Here is a 19,063-nt window from a genome sequence, read left to right as displayed (position 1 = left end):
TATATAGAGTATATTTTTCTTTACATATATGACCCCCTTTATAGATTCATAGTGAAATATATGATAGTTTCTAAATATCATTAAAGCAGATATCACAATTCAAAATCATTTGTAAAGAAATTTAAGAGAAATTGACAACATCCATCCAAAAAAATAACAATGTGTCATTAACAATTTTCAAAACATGTATAAAATAGCAACATAATACTAATAAAATCAGTATTATTTTTAATCAAAACAAGTAAAATTCAAATATGATTAACAAATCAAAATATTTCATGAATATCGTTATTCTACGATAAATTAACAACATACATAAATCAAACTCATCGTATGATTACAAAATCAAAATGTCTCATTGATATAGGGTAAATTCACAACACCCATCTAAACATAACAATGTCATTCTACACAATAATTTCTTCATAAAAAACAATGCATGTGCATGCCTAGCTACCACCACCAAGATCATCCTCATGATCATCTTGACCATCCTCATTACTCTAATCCACATCATCACCAACACCGCAACTATCATCATCATCTCCTCCTTCACCACCATCATCCTCATCCTCATCCTCATCATCTCCTGATATATGTCGAACATAATTTGGATCATCATCTTGGCAGTCATTACCTATAGCATTCTAACAAAAAAAATCAATATTACATGTTAGTATTAATTACATAACACAACGCATGTTTTTGTTATACAATGTTAACCATAAAATGAGGTAAGATATAATATCCAATAGTACTAAAAAATAAAATGAAAATATGGTTTAAAAGTATATTGGAAATCCAACTAAGATTACATACCATAGAGTCCATCCAAACAACAAATTCAACCCATCTCTTTTGCTGCAGCACCTCCTTTTCCAAATGATTTGGAGGTCTTCCATATTTTAGTTCCTATCAATCAGTAAATAGGGAGAAATTAGATAACAATGACTTTCTTCTAGTACAAAATGTATTAAAAAAATATCACATGTTTAATATACTTACAAAGGTTGTTATCAGTGCTTTTAAACCTTTCTGGCCACTACAATGAGTGACTTTTGTCTTGGTTAACCTCGCCTTGGATGCCTTGTCCTTAAACATAAACCAATTCAATTTATTTTCACACAAATACATGTCTAAGATACTTATAAGTATTAATACATTCTAAATAATGTTTAATGAAAAATTCAATACCTGAATGCTCTCATTGCCGACTTTTCTTTGTGCATCCAACTTCTCATATGATTTTACAAGTTCTTTCCATACTTTAAAAGGTATGTCAATAGGTCTTTGTTTCAGTCTTTGATCTTGAGGCATTTTTTTAATTTTTCTTGTTTGGTTGCAACGAAACCTCTTACAATTGAGCGACATTTGCAATTTTATCTTCTTAACCGACCAACCGGTACCAAATTCATTCTCTATGTCTTGTACCACCATCTTTTTTAGGTGAAGTGGAATCTTGGAGAATGTGAGGTGAAGATGATCTCTAAATCGTTGAAGGCAGGAGTCCTTTAGCCTATTTAAGAATTGTTTTCCTGCTTCTGTCCTTCTTATCTCCCCTGAGACAGGGTCATACTCTATCTTGGTACCTAAACTACCAATAGATGATGCATAAGCTGAGGATGAACAAGAATTTGCAGTCCCAGGAGTTGCCATCACACAAGATGTTTCAACACAATGTTCTTCATTATTGGTGTTTGATGTCAATAACACTTTTTTCGATTTTTTTCTTGATCCAAGAGAGGATGGGGAACTAATGGATTCTCCTAAAGCTTGTTGATTACCTGGACCTAGTTGATTAGCTTCAGGGGATTTTGTCTTAAGAAAATGCATTAGGGATTCAGCATCCAAAGATTGAAGTTTTTTGAGTCCTTCTATCCCAAAAACATCTTCAAGCAAGGACTCTGTTATCAGATTCTTTCCCTGTCCAAATTTCAATGATTTACCACAAAGTATAATTATAAAATTATAATTCTAACTTCAAACCTTAAACAAAAAATAAAACATATTATATTATGCAATTATTCTATAAAAACAAAGTAAGCTTACCTTTTCCGATCCACTTGCACCTCCTTCTCCACTTGCCATATCCTCAAAGTAGAAGAGATCGATAGAAAAGGATGTTCTCCCTTAAAAAACAAAGGATTGAAGGTGAATAATCTCAAAATGGCTCTCTAGGGCGGAATTTGCAAACAACTTAGTTAAAAATCCAAGTGACAATTTCTATTTTGACAATTTCTTCCTTTCTTGGAATCAGATTCTCCAGTGCTAAATGATAAAATGGTTCAGCTCTTATGCTGTCATGTATATAAAAGACCTCATGCCATTGTTCCCCCCTTCATGTTTTTTCCTAAAAAAACATTACCCTTTTTACATAATTACAAAATATAAAAAGCAGCGGATTTTTACATACTTACATAATACAAATAGCAGATTTTTAGCAATTAGAAATTAGATTTACCAAATTTCCAAATGTTTTTTATCTAATTACAGAACATAAACAGCAGCAGATTTTTACATAATTACATAATACAAACAGCAGCAGATTTTTACCAATTAGAAATTTCTAATTGGTAAAAATCTGCTGCTGTTTGTATTATGTAATTATGTAAAAATCTGCTGCTGTTTATGTTCTATAATTAGATAAAAAACATTTGGAAATTTGGTAAATCTAATTTCTAATTGCTAAAAATCTGTTGTTTTTATTACATAATACAAACAACAGCAGTTTTTATCTGCTAAAAATTTGGAAGATGAAGATCTTATTCAATTTCTGTATTTAGTTTCATGTGGCAAGAACAAGATTCTTCTAAAGGAACCTAGCACTGCAACAATATCTACAAGTGATAATTTTGAATTCAATCCTCCCTTTTCGCACAAGTTGAAAAATATTAAGATTCCACTTACAGATATGAATGCAAATGAGAGGAACAGAGTGATCGAAAATGTAAAAGAAGACAAACATTTCTAAAAAGATTCAAGAATAGTTCTCATCATAAAGGCTAGAAAAATCTTACCTCAGCAAAAACTATTGAGCGAGTGTGTTGAAAAGCTCCAAAGCACATTCAAGCCCGAACTTAAAGTAATAAAATCCAAAATTTAGGACTTGATCTCAAAGGAGTACCTGGAACGTGACAATGAAAACAGTAATTTATTGAGATATATAGCCTAATATTGCTGATTGAGATGCAAGTTGAAAACAAATCTGTAATGCAACTTATGGTTAATTTTGTTTTATTTTAGAGAAATAAAACATATCACAAATTGGATTTCCATGTGAGTTCGATTGACTAACATAGAAATACTCTGTTTTGCGATAGAGGATAGAAATACATAAACTAACCATGGCAATTCATTGCCAAAATTGTCAACTCCCCCTGATTCAGTCACTAATGGAGACTGCAGAGCATTTTCAAATGGTGTGCCAGTAACAACCTTATCATTATCTTATGTAAGCTCACGATTTGTCAATGGCGTACTACATTTTGGTCCAAATAATGTGTACAAGCAAGGAGATATATCATGGCCCTCAGTATGTCCAAGAGTATTCAGTGGTGTGTCGAAGGATTCCATCCTCTATTCCAGTGTAGGTTATGAAATATTCTGTGAAACAAATTGTTTACTTATCTCTTGAAAGGAAAAAATGAAAAAATGTCACACATATAGTGCACCAACTGTGTACTATGTTCCTTAAGATGAATCTGATAAAGAAGATGGAAAAATATGAAGTTCATACATAATTTAGCTTACCTTTTCAGAATCCATCGCTGCTGTTTCATTTTCTTTCTGTAGATTCTATAACTTCCATAAACTAAGTTGTCCCACCAACCCAGCACAACTCTCCTTTAATGAACTGTGCATAGCCTCATCACTTCCTATGGATTGCCTTGGCCTGTAAACAGAAATGGTATCTATGGTTTTCTTTGTGCTTCCATTAAGTTTTCAATTCATCGGCCTTCTGGAAGGTGTAGCATAGAATGACTCTGGAAGTTGTCCTTGTAAGTCCAATTGCAAAGTTTGCAATCTATTGCTCAAAGTCGGTATTCTGTCTACAATTTGGTTCTTTTTGAATCCCCTTTACTAGGAACATTCATATCAGCCAAAATAGTAGAACCTTCAGCTACTTCTCCAGATTCTACAGGATTTTCTGTAAGGAGATTACTTTCAAAATGCTCTGTCCCTTCCAAAACCATAGCATCCTTCTCCATGACAGACACGTAGTCTCCGAGTAGGACATGCAGTGATGAATATTTAGTCTCTGATGTCACATCATTTTCTATAAGCTCAAGCTTTTTCACTGGGGTATCATATTCTAGTCCCTCAACATGTTCAAGCCTCTTCAATGGCTTATCCAGGGAAAGTTGTTGTTTGCACACACCTTGTCTTCTAGAAGAGATTCATTCATACTTAAACAAGGGGATATATTGTAACTTTTTCTAAGTTCTGAATTTTTGGATCGAATACTAGAGTCCAGGCCAAATAAGGTGCTTAAACAGGTTGATATATTATATCCCGGCGTAACCTCATGGATCCTCAATGGAGTATCCAGTTGGGAAGGTTCCTACTTGCTCACCACAATCTGTATATTTTCTCCAACTTCGAAATTTTGGTTCTCTCCAGCTTCCTGGCCATTGTTTCCCTCAATTTTGGCAGGGTCAATGAATCCCTCATGTTTTCTGTTGCTGTCCATATCAAACAATTTTTCTCTAATTGGACCTGCAGCAGTTATGCCATCAACAATAAAAATGCTTTCCTGGCATGCTCCCTTCATGGATTTGACTAAAGATCAGTAGCAGGAGTTACAGGTGGTCCAGGTTCAGGAGTAGATGGGTGGGGTTCATGAAAGCAGTAAAAGGAGCTAAAGAGGGATCTCCTAGTGTCCAAACAGGACTAACTACTTAAAGACTGGGATCTGCTAATGACAAATTGCTCACCCGGGGTCTCAGGATCAGCATGAAAATATTGAAACCATATTCCACAAAAGTGAGATCTTGAAACCATCTAGCATTCTCTCCCAAGTTCCCAGCATCTGGGAGATGAAGGTTGGTATTTCAAGTCCTTCACTTTCATACCTCCGATGAGTGGATTATCCAGAACGAGGTTTCGAGAAAGGCAGGCAAAAAAGAAAATCAGAGTGTTTTTTGTATTCGGTAGCATCTGAAGTTCTGGTCTCCAACAAGCTAATCACTCCCACTAGAAAGCCATAATGGAATTTCCATATGTGATCTGTATGTTTCTACACTCAACATCTCCATTGCACTCCTTATAAGCCATCTCCTAAAACCATTGTATCAATGCATACTAAGCTCACCAGAAATCTTTCTAATAATGACCATAGCTCCTGTAGGGATGGTATCGCCATAATGCATGCCACAGCAGTAACACACTAAAGCCTACTAAAAGAGAAAGCTTGGATTGTGGTGTGACTCCCTAGCATATGTGTTATACAATAATCCACCTCTAGCCCTCTAAGTAGCTCTATAATGTATCTTACAAATAGCATGCACTTTCAGAACCTAGTCAAAGAGCCCCCCAACTCCAATGGTTTTTCAGACTGGTTATGATTTGAAACCCTGCTTCGTCTGAAACCCCAAGTGTAGAAGATAGTTTTGATTTTGAAATGCTAATAGTATTGACAGTGGATGTCAACAATATCACTGACTGCTAGAACAATCTGCCCATGCATATGCTCTTCCTTGATTATGATATTGAAGATAGGCAAAGGAAATTATACCAATGAGATAGATCTATGCTTCAGAGAATGAAGATCAATGGATACTCCTGGACTTATTATGGAGATTGAAGACACATAAAAAGTCTGACATTCCTTAGAAGTGAAGTCAGATGATCTTTGGTATCATAGAGATTTGTTCCTTTCACTTCTTCATAGGAACCTTACTAGCTAGTGCCAGTGAGAAGTATCAGCGAGGGAGCAACATATCTTTTCTTACTATGACAACTATATGCCCTAGACTTGAATCTAAACGGTGAATTGTCAACAATGGTGTCTTGTCACTTAGTTTTGATTTTGAAATGCTAATAGTATAGACAGTGGATGTCAACAATATCACTGACTGCCAGAACAATCTGCCCATGCATATGCTCTTCCTTGATTATGATATTGAAGATAGGCAATGGAAATTATACCAATGAGATAGAGAAGCTTTGAATAATGTATTTTAAATTTGAATATTTTAATACAAATATGGTCAAACATTTTATAATTTTCATATGCCATTTTAAAGATTAATAAGATTCAACAAAATTCATGCAGAATATATAAAATCTAAAATAGTATAAAAATCCCAAAAATTAAAATATTTCAACAAAAATATGTATGATTTGCTATTTTAAAAAGCAGATTTTGCTGGATTTCACACTTATAAATCCCTCTAGATTTTCTTATTATAATGATCATGATATTGTGATTATCATTACAGTGATGGTGGTGGATTGATGATTTATATGAACACCATTTTTATTACAGGCATGAGACCAGTGACTTGGCCATTGTGGTAACAAAACATTCGTTGAGGATTCTAGATAAAGGTGACATTGGAGGACAAAAACAAATGGTTCATTAATGTTTCTAAGCGGCATACGCAAAAGGAATTAGTTCATACAGATTCACAATGGGATGCCAGGGTTGATGTTGAGAACACAATTACTGAGAACAATGATCAATTGTGCAGAGAAAAATGCTATGGGCAATGTTTAGTGGATAATTCTTTCATAGTCCCAACCTCGATCTACAGTGCATGAGCATGTCAATAGAGAATTGATGTCTGACATAAATATAGAGAATTGATGTCTGACATAAATATGGACTCTGGGCTTACACCAATTGATAAGGCTGAACATCCTTTCCCTAATGTCCCAGAAAACAAATCTGAAACCTCTATTATCCAGGAACCTGCTCAGTTGTTTATGGTTCCAGAGAGAAATTCTGAAAAAGACTCCCTATGTGATCCTGTGACAGATAATGATATGTATCTTGATGAAAACTGTAATGGTCAAGTGAATGAACAAGGATCTCTGCCAAGGAAGCAAAATGATAAAATTGTAGAGGAACTACCTGGAACGAAAATAGGATGCAAGGATGGGCAGTTGAAAGCAGTAGAAGAAGTGCCAACAAAGAAAAAGGCTGAAAAGGCTGCAAGGAGCGGAAAATCAACGAAGCCGACTCCATTGGCCGAAGCACAGTCACAGGCCCAACAATCACTTTCCTTTAAAGCAAGTCTGCAAAAGACCAGAAAGGACAAGGTATTAATATTTTCTTTTTAAATTTTCCCACTTTTATTAAGTTTCTCTTTACAAAATCTGGAAGGAGCTGGTTTATTCTAGCTGCATTGTGCTGGATTATGGTCAAAAGTATATATTGTTAACATGATTTTTTGGTGGAGAGATTCTATTCAGGAAGAGGAGGAGAGTAAACGGATTGAAGATCCGAAGACACAGAGACAACGAATTGCAGGAAAGACAGCTACAAGTGCAAATAAACTGGCAACTAACTCCCATCTGCCAAAGCATCAACAACTGAAGCCTGTACCAACAAGTGAATTATCTGTAAGTTATCAGAAAATTCAAACAAGTCCTCTCCTAACTCGTGCACAGTCTCTTCCGAAGCCTCTCAAAAAAGATTCCAATGAAGCAATATATAGATTGAGTTCACATAAAGAGACATCAAACCATTTGAGGGATACTGTTAGTCAGTCGATTTCTTCTCAGTCGGGACTCAAAAGAGAAGATTCCAATACCTCAAGACAGTCAAGGTTAGTTTCTCCAGCTAAACAAACTACAGTTAATGTTAAGAAGAGCAGTAAACAAATTACTTCTAGCAAGACAGAAATCGGAGGTAATGTAAAAGCTAATGATAAATCATCCGTTTCTTCCAAGACTGTTACAAAGGTCTTCCACGAAAAGGCCATGGATTCAAATGGGTCAAATATTTTAAACAAAGAAAATGGCAGCATCTCTAATGTTAAGAAGAGCAGCAACCAGACTCCAGTTTTATGGATGGAGAAACAGGGTGATACACTAAAGGTCAATGCCGTTGTTTCAGAGCCAACTGCAAATGACTTGGATAACCCGAATTCAAAGAAAAACCAGTCACTCGCTGCAAACAAGATCGCTTTACCTGTAAGAAAATTAAATGGTGGGTCCTTAAAAGTTCCCTTAGATTTGAAAGGCAGACAGAAAAATCACCCAGGTAGTTCAGCCATGCAGGCCCTTTGCAATGATGAAGAAAGTAACCTGGATAATAGTGTGGTAAATGGCAAGTCTAAGGAACATACAGATGTATGTGTTACAGATAAGCATATTAATGAATCCAAATCACAAAATGGGGAAAATAATCAGCCATTGAAAGCAGACTATTGGAAGACAATAGAAGATAAAGAACAGGTAGAAGGATCTAATCTGGATTATAGTTCTGGAAAGAGAGGAAAGGGTTCAATCTATTCGGGGGATTTAGCTACTCGAGATTCAACCAATTCATTATCTATCTTGAAGTTGGACCGTGTTCAGCAGTCTAGAGATTATCATGGCGCAACAGTGGATGGTTTAGTAGATGAAAGACCTGAGAATGTTGAGGTCACAGAAGCTGCCTCAACTCCTCTAATTGAAGTGGCTATGTCAGACTCTCCGAATTCTAGGCAGCTTGATGTACAGCCAGATCGCAAGAACAGCTTTCAATCTTCATCTTTTAAACTCCAGAGATCTGATCTTGAGGAACCTTCTGAAGCAACGGTTGTGCATGCCTCATCTCTTGATGATCCAGATTCAAACAATTTTGAGTTCAGATTAATACCTGAAAACGATGTCCCCTCTGAAGAAATATGTACTCCAAAGTTACATAATTTTGAGTTTGGCAAATCTCTTACCATTGTCTCCAATTCTCCAAATGCAAGGCCACAGTTACAGAGAGTAGCTCAGGTCCCACCATTGGTCTCCCCTGTAACTGACAATAAAAAGTTGGATTCAGCACATTCCCGTAGAAAGTGGGGCAATTCAGAAAACACTGCCAAAGGATTCAGAAGACTTCTGATGTTTGGCCGAAAATCCCGAAATTCTCATGCTGAAAAAGATGTGGATGGCTCAAGAGAAGGACGGGTCCACGTTTGAGAAGATTGAGTCGATACCAAGAGAAGGAAATGAAATTGGCAAACAAGGTAATAACTGTGACTCTAACCTTTAGTGTTTTCAGAATTAAATTAGTTGGATGTCTTTTTATGCCATTGACCTACTGCTATTTTCTGAAATTTTGTTAACTCTCTTCCAAAATTGATTAACTTATATCCTACAGCTTTTAGATTGGACGAATCTAATCTGACATATGTGATTGCATTGTTCTACTCAGATCAATTATAGAAAATACAGATAAAGACAAAGCTGTCAAATGCGATAAGATTCATTAACCAGTGAAACTCATTAATCCGAACCTAGAATCAGATTTACTCTTGAAACCATTACCAATTAAAAGACAAAGATGACACTTAGCTTAATAGATCCGATGTGTATATTATTCACATAGAAACTAGAAGGTAGAGGAACTGGAGAACATAGAAAGACACAGATACACCAAAGGATGCAATCAAATGGTTGAGAATGAACTGCAGACTGTAAAGATGCTTTTCTTGCTGCAGTATCAAAGCAAGTGTTACCACTCCAAATTAATCAAAATCCATCAGCTCTCAAGGAATATGATTCCCAGATCCTAATGGGCTAGGAAATTTCATAACAGAAAACTGTGGACCACAAATCCAGGATACTGAATTCAGGCTAGTCCCATCATTTTGTAATTCAACAAGATTTAACAAGCCAAACATCCATTGGAAATTTTCACTAACAGCACTTTCCACCCTCCATTTTTGCAGTGCACAGTAGTAGAGGTTATATTTGTGATGATGGTTACATGGATCTACTGGTTTTGTCCCTAAAAAAGTTTTGAAAATAAAAGTAGCACCATTGTTGTTGAGTGAATTGGGCTTTAGAATAGCTGCTCAGTCTATATAGTTCTGGATATAGATCTTTCTAATTACTAAATATTATGTTGCTGTTGTTGTTGTTCAGCATGGCAGCTTCTCATCAATTGTCTTCACATCTGTCTGGAACAAAGTCAGAGATGTAAAAGTATCATCATGACGATGGCTTTCTGTTATATTGGTCCTTCCATGAATAGGAAGCCACTATGAGTTTCAATTATTTATTTGTTATAAAGTAAATTATTCCCGTTTGTACACGGTCCAAAGGATTTATTTAGAACCCGTGTGTATTGTGTATATGGAGAGTGTTTTTATTTATTTGTGGTGGAACTGTTTTTCCACCAAAAGAAGGTTTTTGCTATGATTGTTTATTAGATCTTTTACGTTGAAAATCATATGAGATCACTCTATGTTATATTCTTAGCCGATTTGCCTGTTAGTTCTTTCTTACTGCGCTTTGTTGTATTATGAGGTAATATGTCACAGAGAAGCAATGTAGATTGATGCCATTCATTCAAAGTTCAAACTGACTTTGTTGTATAGGAATGTGCCATTTGACCTATGTGTTAGTGTTATACATAATGCAGAGGAACAAAGTCTTATACATCGTGAGCCATATGAACTGTGTAGAGCCAAAAGCCATCGGTAATAGAATTGGCAGTAACAACATACCAAGCAGCTCTGCTACTGCTGTTCAATGAAGCTACGAAGATGAGCTGTGTAGAAATTAAATTTCAACTAAATTTGGAAGATGAAGATCTTATTCAACTTCTGTATTTAGTTTCATGTGGCAAGATCGAGATTCTTCTAAAGGAACCTAGCACTGCAACAATATCTACAAGTGATAATTTTGAATTCAATCCTCCCTTTTCGCACAAGTTGACAAATATTAAGATTCCACTTACAGATATGAATGCAAATGAGAGGAATAGAGTGATTGAAAATGTAAAAGAGGACAGACATTTCTGAATAGATTCAACAATAGTTCTCATCATGAAGGCTAGAAAAATCTTACCTCAGCAACAACTATTGAGTGAGTGTGTTGAACAGTTCCAAAGCACATTCAAGCCCGAACTTAAAGCAATAAAATCCAGAATTCAGGACTTGATCTCAAAGGAGTACCTGGAACGTGACAATGAAAACAGTAATTTATTGAGATATATAGCCTAATATCGCTGATTGGGATGCAAGTCGAAAACAAATCTGTAATGCAACATATGGTTAATTTTGTTTTATTTTAGAGAAATAAAACATATCACAGATTGGATTTTCCATGTGAGTTCGACTGACTAACATAGAAATACTCTGTTTTGCAATAGAGGATGAAGAAGTTTTCCAGGTCAGTTAATCAATCACCCAGTTCTACCTTAAAGAGGAGGGACTTAGATAATGCACGGTTTTTGTGCCACAACTCATCAGAGGAGAGAACACTGCTCGACTCATGCTACTGTTCCTTAAATTTTGTTTTATGTTTCAGACAGGGAGTTCCATCCCTTCGTCTACAAGGAAATAACATAAAGTGGCGATGGATCGATATAGAAGTTAAAATTATTTGGATCTAAAGGAGTGGGGGTTTTATCCACTACTCCAGCTAGTGCCTAAAAAATATAAAATTTGGGTTTGGTGGTTGTGAATTCCATTGTCACTGAAGGTAGGTATAACCTAATTTTTGTGTCCACCAGAAACCTATCAATTACTTTGGCTATACCCTCTTTACCCTTCCTTTCATTACACCAATCTTACAAATAGCATGCACTTTCAGAACCTAGTCAAAGAGCCCCCAACTCCAATGGTTTTTCAGACTGGTTATGATTTGAAACCCTGCTTCGTCTGAAACCCCAAGTGTAGAAGATAGTTTTGATTTTGAAATGCTAATAGTATTGACAGTGGATGTCAACAATATCACTGACTGCCAGAACAATCTGCCCATGCATATGCTCTTCCTTGATTATGATATTGAAGATAGGCAAAGGAAATTATACCAATGAGATAGATCAATGCTTCAGAGAATGAAGATCGGTGGATACTCCTGGACTTATTATGGAGATTGAAGACACAACAAAAGTCTGACATTCCTTAGAAGTGAAGTCAGATGATCTTTGGTATCATAGAGATTTGTTCCTTTCACTTCTTGATAGTCACCTTACTAGCTAGTGCCAGTGAGTTCTGAGGGAGCAACATATCTTTTCTTACTATGCCAACTATATGCCGTAGACTTGAATCTAAACAACAAATTGTCAACAATGGTGTCTTGTAACTTAAAAAAAAAACTCAACAGTGCCTTGTGGATCTTAAATTCAACAAGTTTATTTATGCTGGTCTCTGTAAGATTACAGTCTTCATTAGGGGTTCTTTCCATGGTCATATAAGATGATTCCATTTGATGCTATTGGTTAGATTACATATAAACATCGAATTCTCAACAATGGTGTCTTGTCACTTAAAAAATACTCAACGGTGCCTTATGGATCTTAAACTCAACATGTTTATTTATGCTGGTCTCTGTAAGATTACAGTCTTCATTAGGAGTTATTTCCATGGTCATATAAGATGATGCCATTTTGACGCTATTGGTTAGATTACATATATATGGAGTATCGATTCCATATTAACTATGCATCAATGCCAAAATATGTCGCAGAGAAGCAATGCAGATTGATGCCATCAAACTTTGCAGTCCGATGAGCTTCAATAAAGTTTGCCAGGATAGAATCCAGCCTGGTTTATGGCCCTGCATACCTCTCCTTTGACGCTTAGATAAATTAGGACTTATTTATTTTCTAGGCTTCTGCTATTAGTCTCGTCTTCATTGTATCAGGTTTATCTGTTATTATAACCCTTGAAAATCTGATAAGGAAATCCAAGAGATGCTTCTCCATATTTGTGAATGGCATTCTTCGTAAAACTGTTGACATAGACTAGTGCACCTAAATCTGGGGGATTTAAACTGGTTACCTACTAACACGTAACCAGAACCAGCCAGATGCTCGTCTTCATTGTATCAGGTTTATCTGTTATTATAACCCTTGAAAATCTAATAAGGAAATCCAAGAGATGCTTCTCCATATTTGTGAATGGCATTCTTCGTAAAACTGTTGACATAGACTAGTGCACCTAAATCTGGGGGATTTAAACTGGTTACCTACTAACACGTAACCAGAACTAGCCAGATGCTCAACAACATTGGCTACAAACAATTGAGATAATCACCCCTTTGTTATTTTATGATTCGTCATTCTGTTAAATCTGAAATCTTATTTGTAGTCTCTCTTTTTCAGCGAATACCTTTAAGCACTCCAGCATCAATATATAGTTTTAATCCCATTAACCTAATGTCCTTTCATCATTTGTGGACATTTATATAATTTATTTCTTTATTCCGAAATTCTTCTTAAAATTATTATTTCCATTTCTTTATGAACCTTCTGCTGTCGAGCAATTGGTGTTATTTTGAGCAAAATAATTTGTAAACGAAGTTTCTTGGTTAGTGAAAAGCCCGCCAAAAGTACCTCTACGCCAAGTAGATCCCTGGAAAGTGTCTATCTCTCAATGTTAGTGACATCTCAACGCATTCACCCATTCGTGAGCTTTCGTAGGCAGTCAGCGTCGTATGTAGAGCATCTAGCTCGGCGGGCCTCACAGTTTGTGAGGAAGAGTAAGCAGATCGCAGAGTATTTGCTTATTTCACTCCTTTCGGAAAACCTATAAATTTTTTAAAGTAACTCCTACTTACGAATCATAAGTTTTTTAAAATAAATTCTACTTAGTTTCAGATTTTTAGATTTTTAAGGGGTTTTACCGACCCAGAAATAGAGATTCAATAAATGGAAGAGAAGCTTACTGATGGTGACATCGCCGTCGGGGCTCTGGAGCATCTTGTCCATTCCCTTGGGGCCAAGTGAGGTGCGGAGGATTCTCGCAACGGACCTGGCAGCCGCAATGTTGGCCTTCTGAGCATCTAAGCCTCTGATTCGGGTCTTCTGCTCCTGCTCCTTTATTATGATAAATGGCCTCCCGTACTCATCAAATGCCAGTGCCATCCCTGCAAACAGTAACAGATTGTAGCACAGAGATTAAAACCTAAACATACAAGAGTGGCTGCTAAAAACACACTGTATTTTGAACCAGAAACCTGAAATGCGTGTACTCCTCTCTGTGTGGAAGACTGAATGTGCGGGTGGAAATCCATTGAAGTTAAAAATGGAACATACCTTGGCGCCGTCAATGGACTGAAGAACCGATCGTGGGGTTCGAGTGTCTGCTACTGGTGAAACCCTAATTCGCAAATCTCTGCAATCTCGTTTTCGCTCCCGCCCTGCGAAAAGCGAACAGATCCTCCTTCTTGTTCTAGAACGTAAACGAAGTTTTGGTTGGGAGGGGTTTTGTAAAGAAAAGTAAAGCTTTACCTTTTTTCAAAAATGCTAATTTCATAGTGAAAGACAGTAAATACATTTTTTTATTTTCACATCACTAGTTAAGTAGCTATATAATGTTTTTGGTTCTTGGTTAGGTTGGAAAATATGTATAATAATATAATTTTATGGTTGTTGTTTAAGTTTATTAGGTGTTATTAAAACAATAAATACATTTTTTTTATTTTCACATCACTAAAGAAGTAACTATATAATGTTTTTGGTTATTGGTTAGGTTAGAAAATATTTATAATAATAATAATATAATTTTATGGTTGTTGTTTAAGTTTATTAGGTGTAATTTTTTTTAATTTCAATTTAATAATTTTTAAATGGAAAAATATGATTTTAATTTGGTTGTATTGAAAATATTTATATGTTTTTACATATAAGGTGGGTGCAAACAAAGGAGAATATATAGTAAGTCTATTTAATAGTTAATAACAAGTGTTAATTTCTTAAAATTATATGATAAATTTGAAAGGAGTAGGGTATGTATCTTTTTTCGGGTGAAATATATTAAAATTATTGTGTGAATGGGGTTGTAAGACCCTATATTTTCATCATGGGAAAATATAGTCCTCTCTTAGCCACTTGCATAGTTTAGATTGTCATAAGCAAAGTATGTACATTGTCTTAAGATGTAAACATTTCATTTTAAGCAGTGTCATAATGTGGTTTCAGCGAAGCATTAAAAGATGGAATGAGCATGCACATTTGGGATGCTAGTTTTATATTCAGCTTGAGGCATGATTGCACGTCTACGAAGACTCTAACAAGGGTTGCAGAGGAGAGGTTGGGGGATTGTAGTCTCACTTAGAAGTGTATACAAGCAAGTTAAGCCCTATGAGAAGTTGTGAAACAAAATTAAGGGATTTGACAAGTTGCACGAAGGCAACTTAGTAGTGGTACTAAGTGAGCAATCCTTGATTCAACTTGATACTCTCTCCTTGGCACTACCACTTTGTAAGATGGAGAAGAAATGTGAAATAGATGTGCAAGCCACTAAAGAAGTTGAAGGTTGTTGTAATGTATATCGGTGGTTATGTCATGATGTGAAAGGAAGTGTTGGAACTTGGAAGGTGACCATTAGAGTAGATTTACCATGGAGTGCAAGGAGGTGCAAGGATCTGATAAGGAGGGAACTACACAAATCTAACAAGTAGGCCATATTGGGTTAGGATATTACTATTTTGGGACATCCAAAGTTGAAGGTGCATTTTATGGAGGTGCAGTCGAAGTGCTTGGGTGCGTTCCACAGCGTAAGGGTATCTAGGACTTTTAGTGTGTGGTAGTGGTGTTAGTGCATTGTGTTTGATCAACACTAGCTAGAATGTGTTCCATGAAGGAAAAAATCCCACAAATTTGGGATGACTTAACCATTTGGCATTTAAGGTGTGTTATGTCCTAGTTTTGAGGAGACAATTAGAACCATCTTAGAGTGTGATGGGTTGTGCCATGGACTTAGGTCCACTTATATGGGTTGAGGTGTAAAGGTACCATGTGAGTTGAGGAAAATGATTACAATGCTTACCTATATAAAGTGTTTATGATATAAGATTAATAAGTTTTTGTTGGAGAATGGAAGAGGAGGATAAGAAAAGAGAGGCATTAAGGTTTGTTGTAAATCAATCAAAAGGAACGAACTTGTTAATATTATTAGCAAGATTGTTCAAGTTGTCTCTTCAATAGGAGTGAATTTTGGCTAGGACTAGGGAGTTAAGCATTGATTGGGTACTCTGGAAATCCAAGACCTAACATATCCAAGCTAGTCCATTAAATAGATTCATCTTGGGCAAGGGTTGTTAAGGCTAAGGTGCAAATATCCCCTCTGCTCAAACTATTTAACATGCAAAGTTGGATCTGATTCTTCAACTTGTCCTGACGATGAACCACACTGGTTGGTTCGAAACGCCTAAACAAATGATATATCTTGTGATTTACGCTGGAAAAATTTCTCGTAAACTACACATTAAGAAAGTTTGTGCACTCCTATATGGATAAACATGCTTATTATCTTTCATGAGTTTCATCAAATATTTAACATATTATCCATCAACTTTATTTAGATATTCATCATCTCTAATTAACAAATATACATTAAGCAAGTTCATGCACTCTTATATCGATAACATGCTTATTATTTTTCATGAGTTTCATTAAAGATTTAACATATTATTCATCAACTTTGGATTTGGCGAGGATGAATTCTAGTATATTACCAAGTGTGTTTTTTTCAATTGTAGTTCTTACTTTCATGATTAATTTGGTTGTAATTTTTACTTCCACGATTAATTTAGTATAAGTTCTCTAGGTAGTCATTAATGATCTATTCAGTGCTATGTGGGGGTTTTACTTTTCAACAAATATGAAGTATCTATGTTACATTGGGACCTAGTGACCTTGTTGAAAAACCCTAGCAAACATCTTTGAAACCATTTACTAGCACTAGTTGAACTTGAGATATCTCAAAAATTAAAAGGAACAAATAAGGGTTGCTTTGCCAATCCACTCATAACCTAATCCACTTTGGTGTACTTATATTCTCAAAGTGAATCAAATACCAAGAATGATCTGTTTGCTAAAACCTATAATCACATTGTTTCCCTAATAGCAACTAAAAACTTCTATACCCAGTTGTTGAACTTTTGCAACCAATTATAAACCTTCAACAAGAAGTAGTTTTCTAACGAGAATTATTGCCATATCTTCCTTGGTTTTACGAGGAAAAAGAAATAAAATTTCATTTTTTATCAAAGGTAAACCAAATTCATTATTTGCATACTTCCAAACCTAGGGTTTCGTATCCAAAGTAGATCCTAACCACATCAATGAAACAAACTTTGTTTTTATGTATCATCCAAACATTATGTACAATTACAGACTCACCTCTAATCCATTGTTTATAAAAATGTTGAATATTTTCATACATGATATACTGAACAGTTGGACAATGAAAATAGTTGTCATCGCTATTCTTCCATTTATATGCTTTTTGCAACTTATTTGAAAGAGCAATTTTGTCCCAACAATTAGACTTGTAGCATAAAGAACATGGTTAATACATATGATTAGACCAAAAACTAGTTACTACCAAAATCCAACCAAAAAAAATATTACTGCATAAAAATAGAATTAAAAACAAAAAATATAAAAACAAAAATTTCCCAAATTAAAAATAAATAAATGATAAACTTTTTTTTACCAAAATTTAGTGATTTTTTTGGTGCTAATACTAACATCACCATTACAACAAGATATTTTTCTAGTGCTAATACTGCCATTACAACAAGATATAAGAGGGATATAATGCAAAAAGTCTAATAATAATATGTATGTAGAAGATGGTCTTCAAACTGGTGAATTCATGATAATCAATGGGACTACAGTCAAAATAATTGGATGCTATTTACTTTTTTACATAGATTGTCAAAATAATTGCATAAATCGGTTTTTTTTAACCAAAATTTAACAAAAACTTTGCTAGTGCTAACATTAGAACCACCATTACAACAAGATATCTTTCTAGTGTTGACAACACCATTATAGTAAGATACCTCAAGAGAGACAGAAAATCTAAAAAGTATGATAGTAATACATATCCAGAAGATGGTATTGAAACTAGTAATTGTTCACGAATCCATAAGATTGTAAGGTCATTCTCATTATCATAATCATTTTCATCATCATCACATCCTTGTCATTGTTATTGCCATCATTACATTATCATCATAATCACCATTCATGCCATCATCATCATCATTATGGACATTGTTTGCAATTGTTCATAATTGTAGATGTTGTAAGAAATATCATCAACACAAAAAATGTGATCAGTGCTAGAAAAGGGTTGTTTAGGACACATTGATATACGTAAGAGAAATAACAACTCTATTTTTGAGAGATGATCGATGATGATCATCATCACCACCATTATCATTGTCATTGTCATTTTTATCATCCCCATCATCATCATTAATGTAATTTCTATCGACATTGTTGTAATCATCATCATCATTCATGCCATTATAGTTTTTGATGATGACCTAGATGAAAATGATGATGATGACACCAAAGATAATGCTTATGATTATGACAATGACAACATCTAAAATTGGGAAGATTCGCCAATGTCATTAGCATCATCATCATCATAATCATTGCCATCATCATCATTGTCATTGTAACCACTATCGTCTTTATCATCATAATCACAATTCATGTCATCGCCATCATCTTCATTTTCATCATTGTCAATATTATTGACATTGTCATCAATTATTCATAATTGTCAATGCCATAAGGAATATCATCAATGCAGAAAATATGATGAGTGTTGGAAAAGGGATGCAAAAGCGAACATAGAAATGGGGGCAACAATAGAAGTAAAATTGGATGAAAAGTGGATAAAACATAAGTAGATGCACAACAACATGAAAAACCTGACACAAAAGTGGATGCAAAAGTAGATGCAGTTGTCAATGCAAACTTGGATGCAAACATGAAGGCAAAAGTGGAAGCAAACATGGGTCCAATGGTAGGTGTAAAACTTGGCACAAATTGTGGTGAAACAAATGTGGATGCAACAACGGACACAAAAGCAGATGCAAAAATGGATGAAACAAAAGTGGATGCAATAGGGGATGCAAACGTGGAAGCAAATGTGGT

General features: G+C 35.2%; 2 protein-coding genes across 17 annotated transcripts; one reads left to right on the top strand and one right to left on the bottom strand.

Moving 5' to 3' along the window:
* Nucleotides 1–278: 278 nt before the first annotated feature.
* LOC149252741 (uncharacterized) lies at nucleotides 279–14,373 on the bottom strand. Of its 16 annotated transcripts, none has more exons than XM_089459774.1 (9): nucleotides 13,825–13,959; nucleotides 10,999–11,105; nucleotides 8,883–8,959; nucleotides 3,018–3,124; nucleotides 2,050–2,129; nucleotides 1,195–1,923; nucleotides 1,006–1,092; nucleotides 820–912; nucleotides 280–637 (listed from the first exon to the last, which is right to left on the bottom strand). In XM_089459774.1, exons 5-9 carry the CDS (start codon nucleotides 2,086–2,088, stop codon nucleotides 356–358), a joined length of 1,230 nt encoding a protein of 409 aa, XP_089315900.1. In that variant the 5' UTR covers nucleotides 2,089–2,129; nucleotides 3,018–3,124; nucleotides 8,883–8,959; nucleotides 10,999–11,105; nucleotides 13,825–13,959; the 3' UTR covers nucleotides 280–355. The 16 variants fall into 16 exon arrangements, with proteins under 16 accessions (XP_089315903.1, XP_089315908.1, XP_089315900.1 ...); XM_089459775.1 differs by having other exon boundaries at nucleotides 3,018–3,076; XM_089459778.1 differs by having other exon boundaries at nucleotides 8,883–8,953.
* On the top strand, nucleotides 3,471–10,411 carry LOC149252742 (uncharacterized). Its single transcript, XM_089460370.1, has 4 exons — nucleotides 3,471–3,475; nucleotides 6,801–7,263; nucleotides 7,417–9,170; nucleotides 10,072–10,411. The coding sequence occupies exons 1-3, from the start codon at nucleotides 3,471–3,473 to the stop codon at nucleotides 9,121–9,123; spliced, it is 2,175 nt and encodes a 724-aa protein (XP_089316496.1). The 3' UTR covers nucleotides 9,124–9,170; nucleotides 10,072–10,411.
* Nucleotides 14,374–19,063: the final 4,690 nt, after the last annotated feature.

Source organism: Pinus tabuliformis, chromosome 7 (genome assembly GCF_031772625.1).
Source record: "Pinus tabuliformis cultivar Carrire ecotype Pingquan chromosome 7, CPIR1, whole genome shotgun sequence".
NCBI lineage: Eukaryota > Viridiplantae > Streptophyta > Pinopsida > Pinales > Pinaceae > Pinus > Pinus tabuliformis.
Note: the sequence above shows the minus strand (reverse complement) of the source record. Positions and strands in the feature narration are given on the sequence as shown.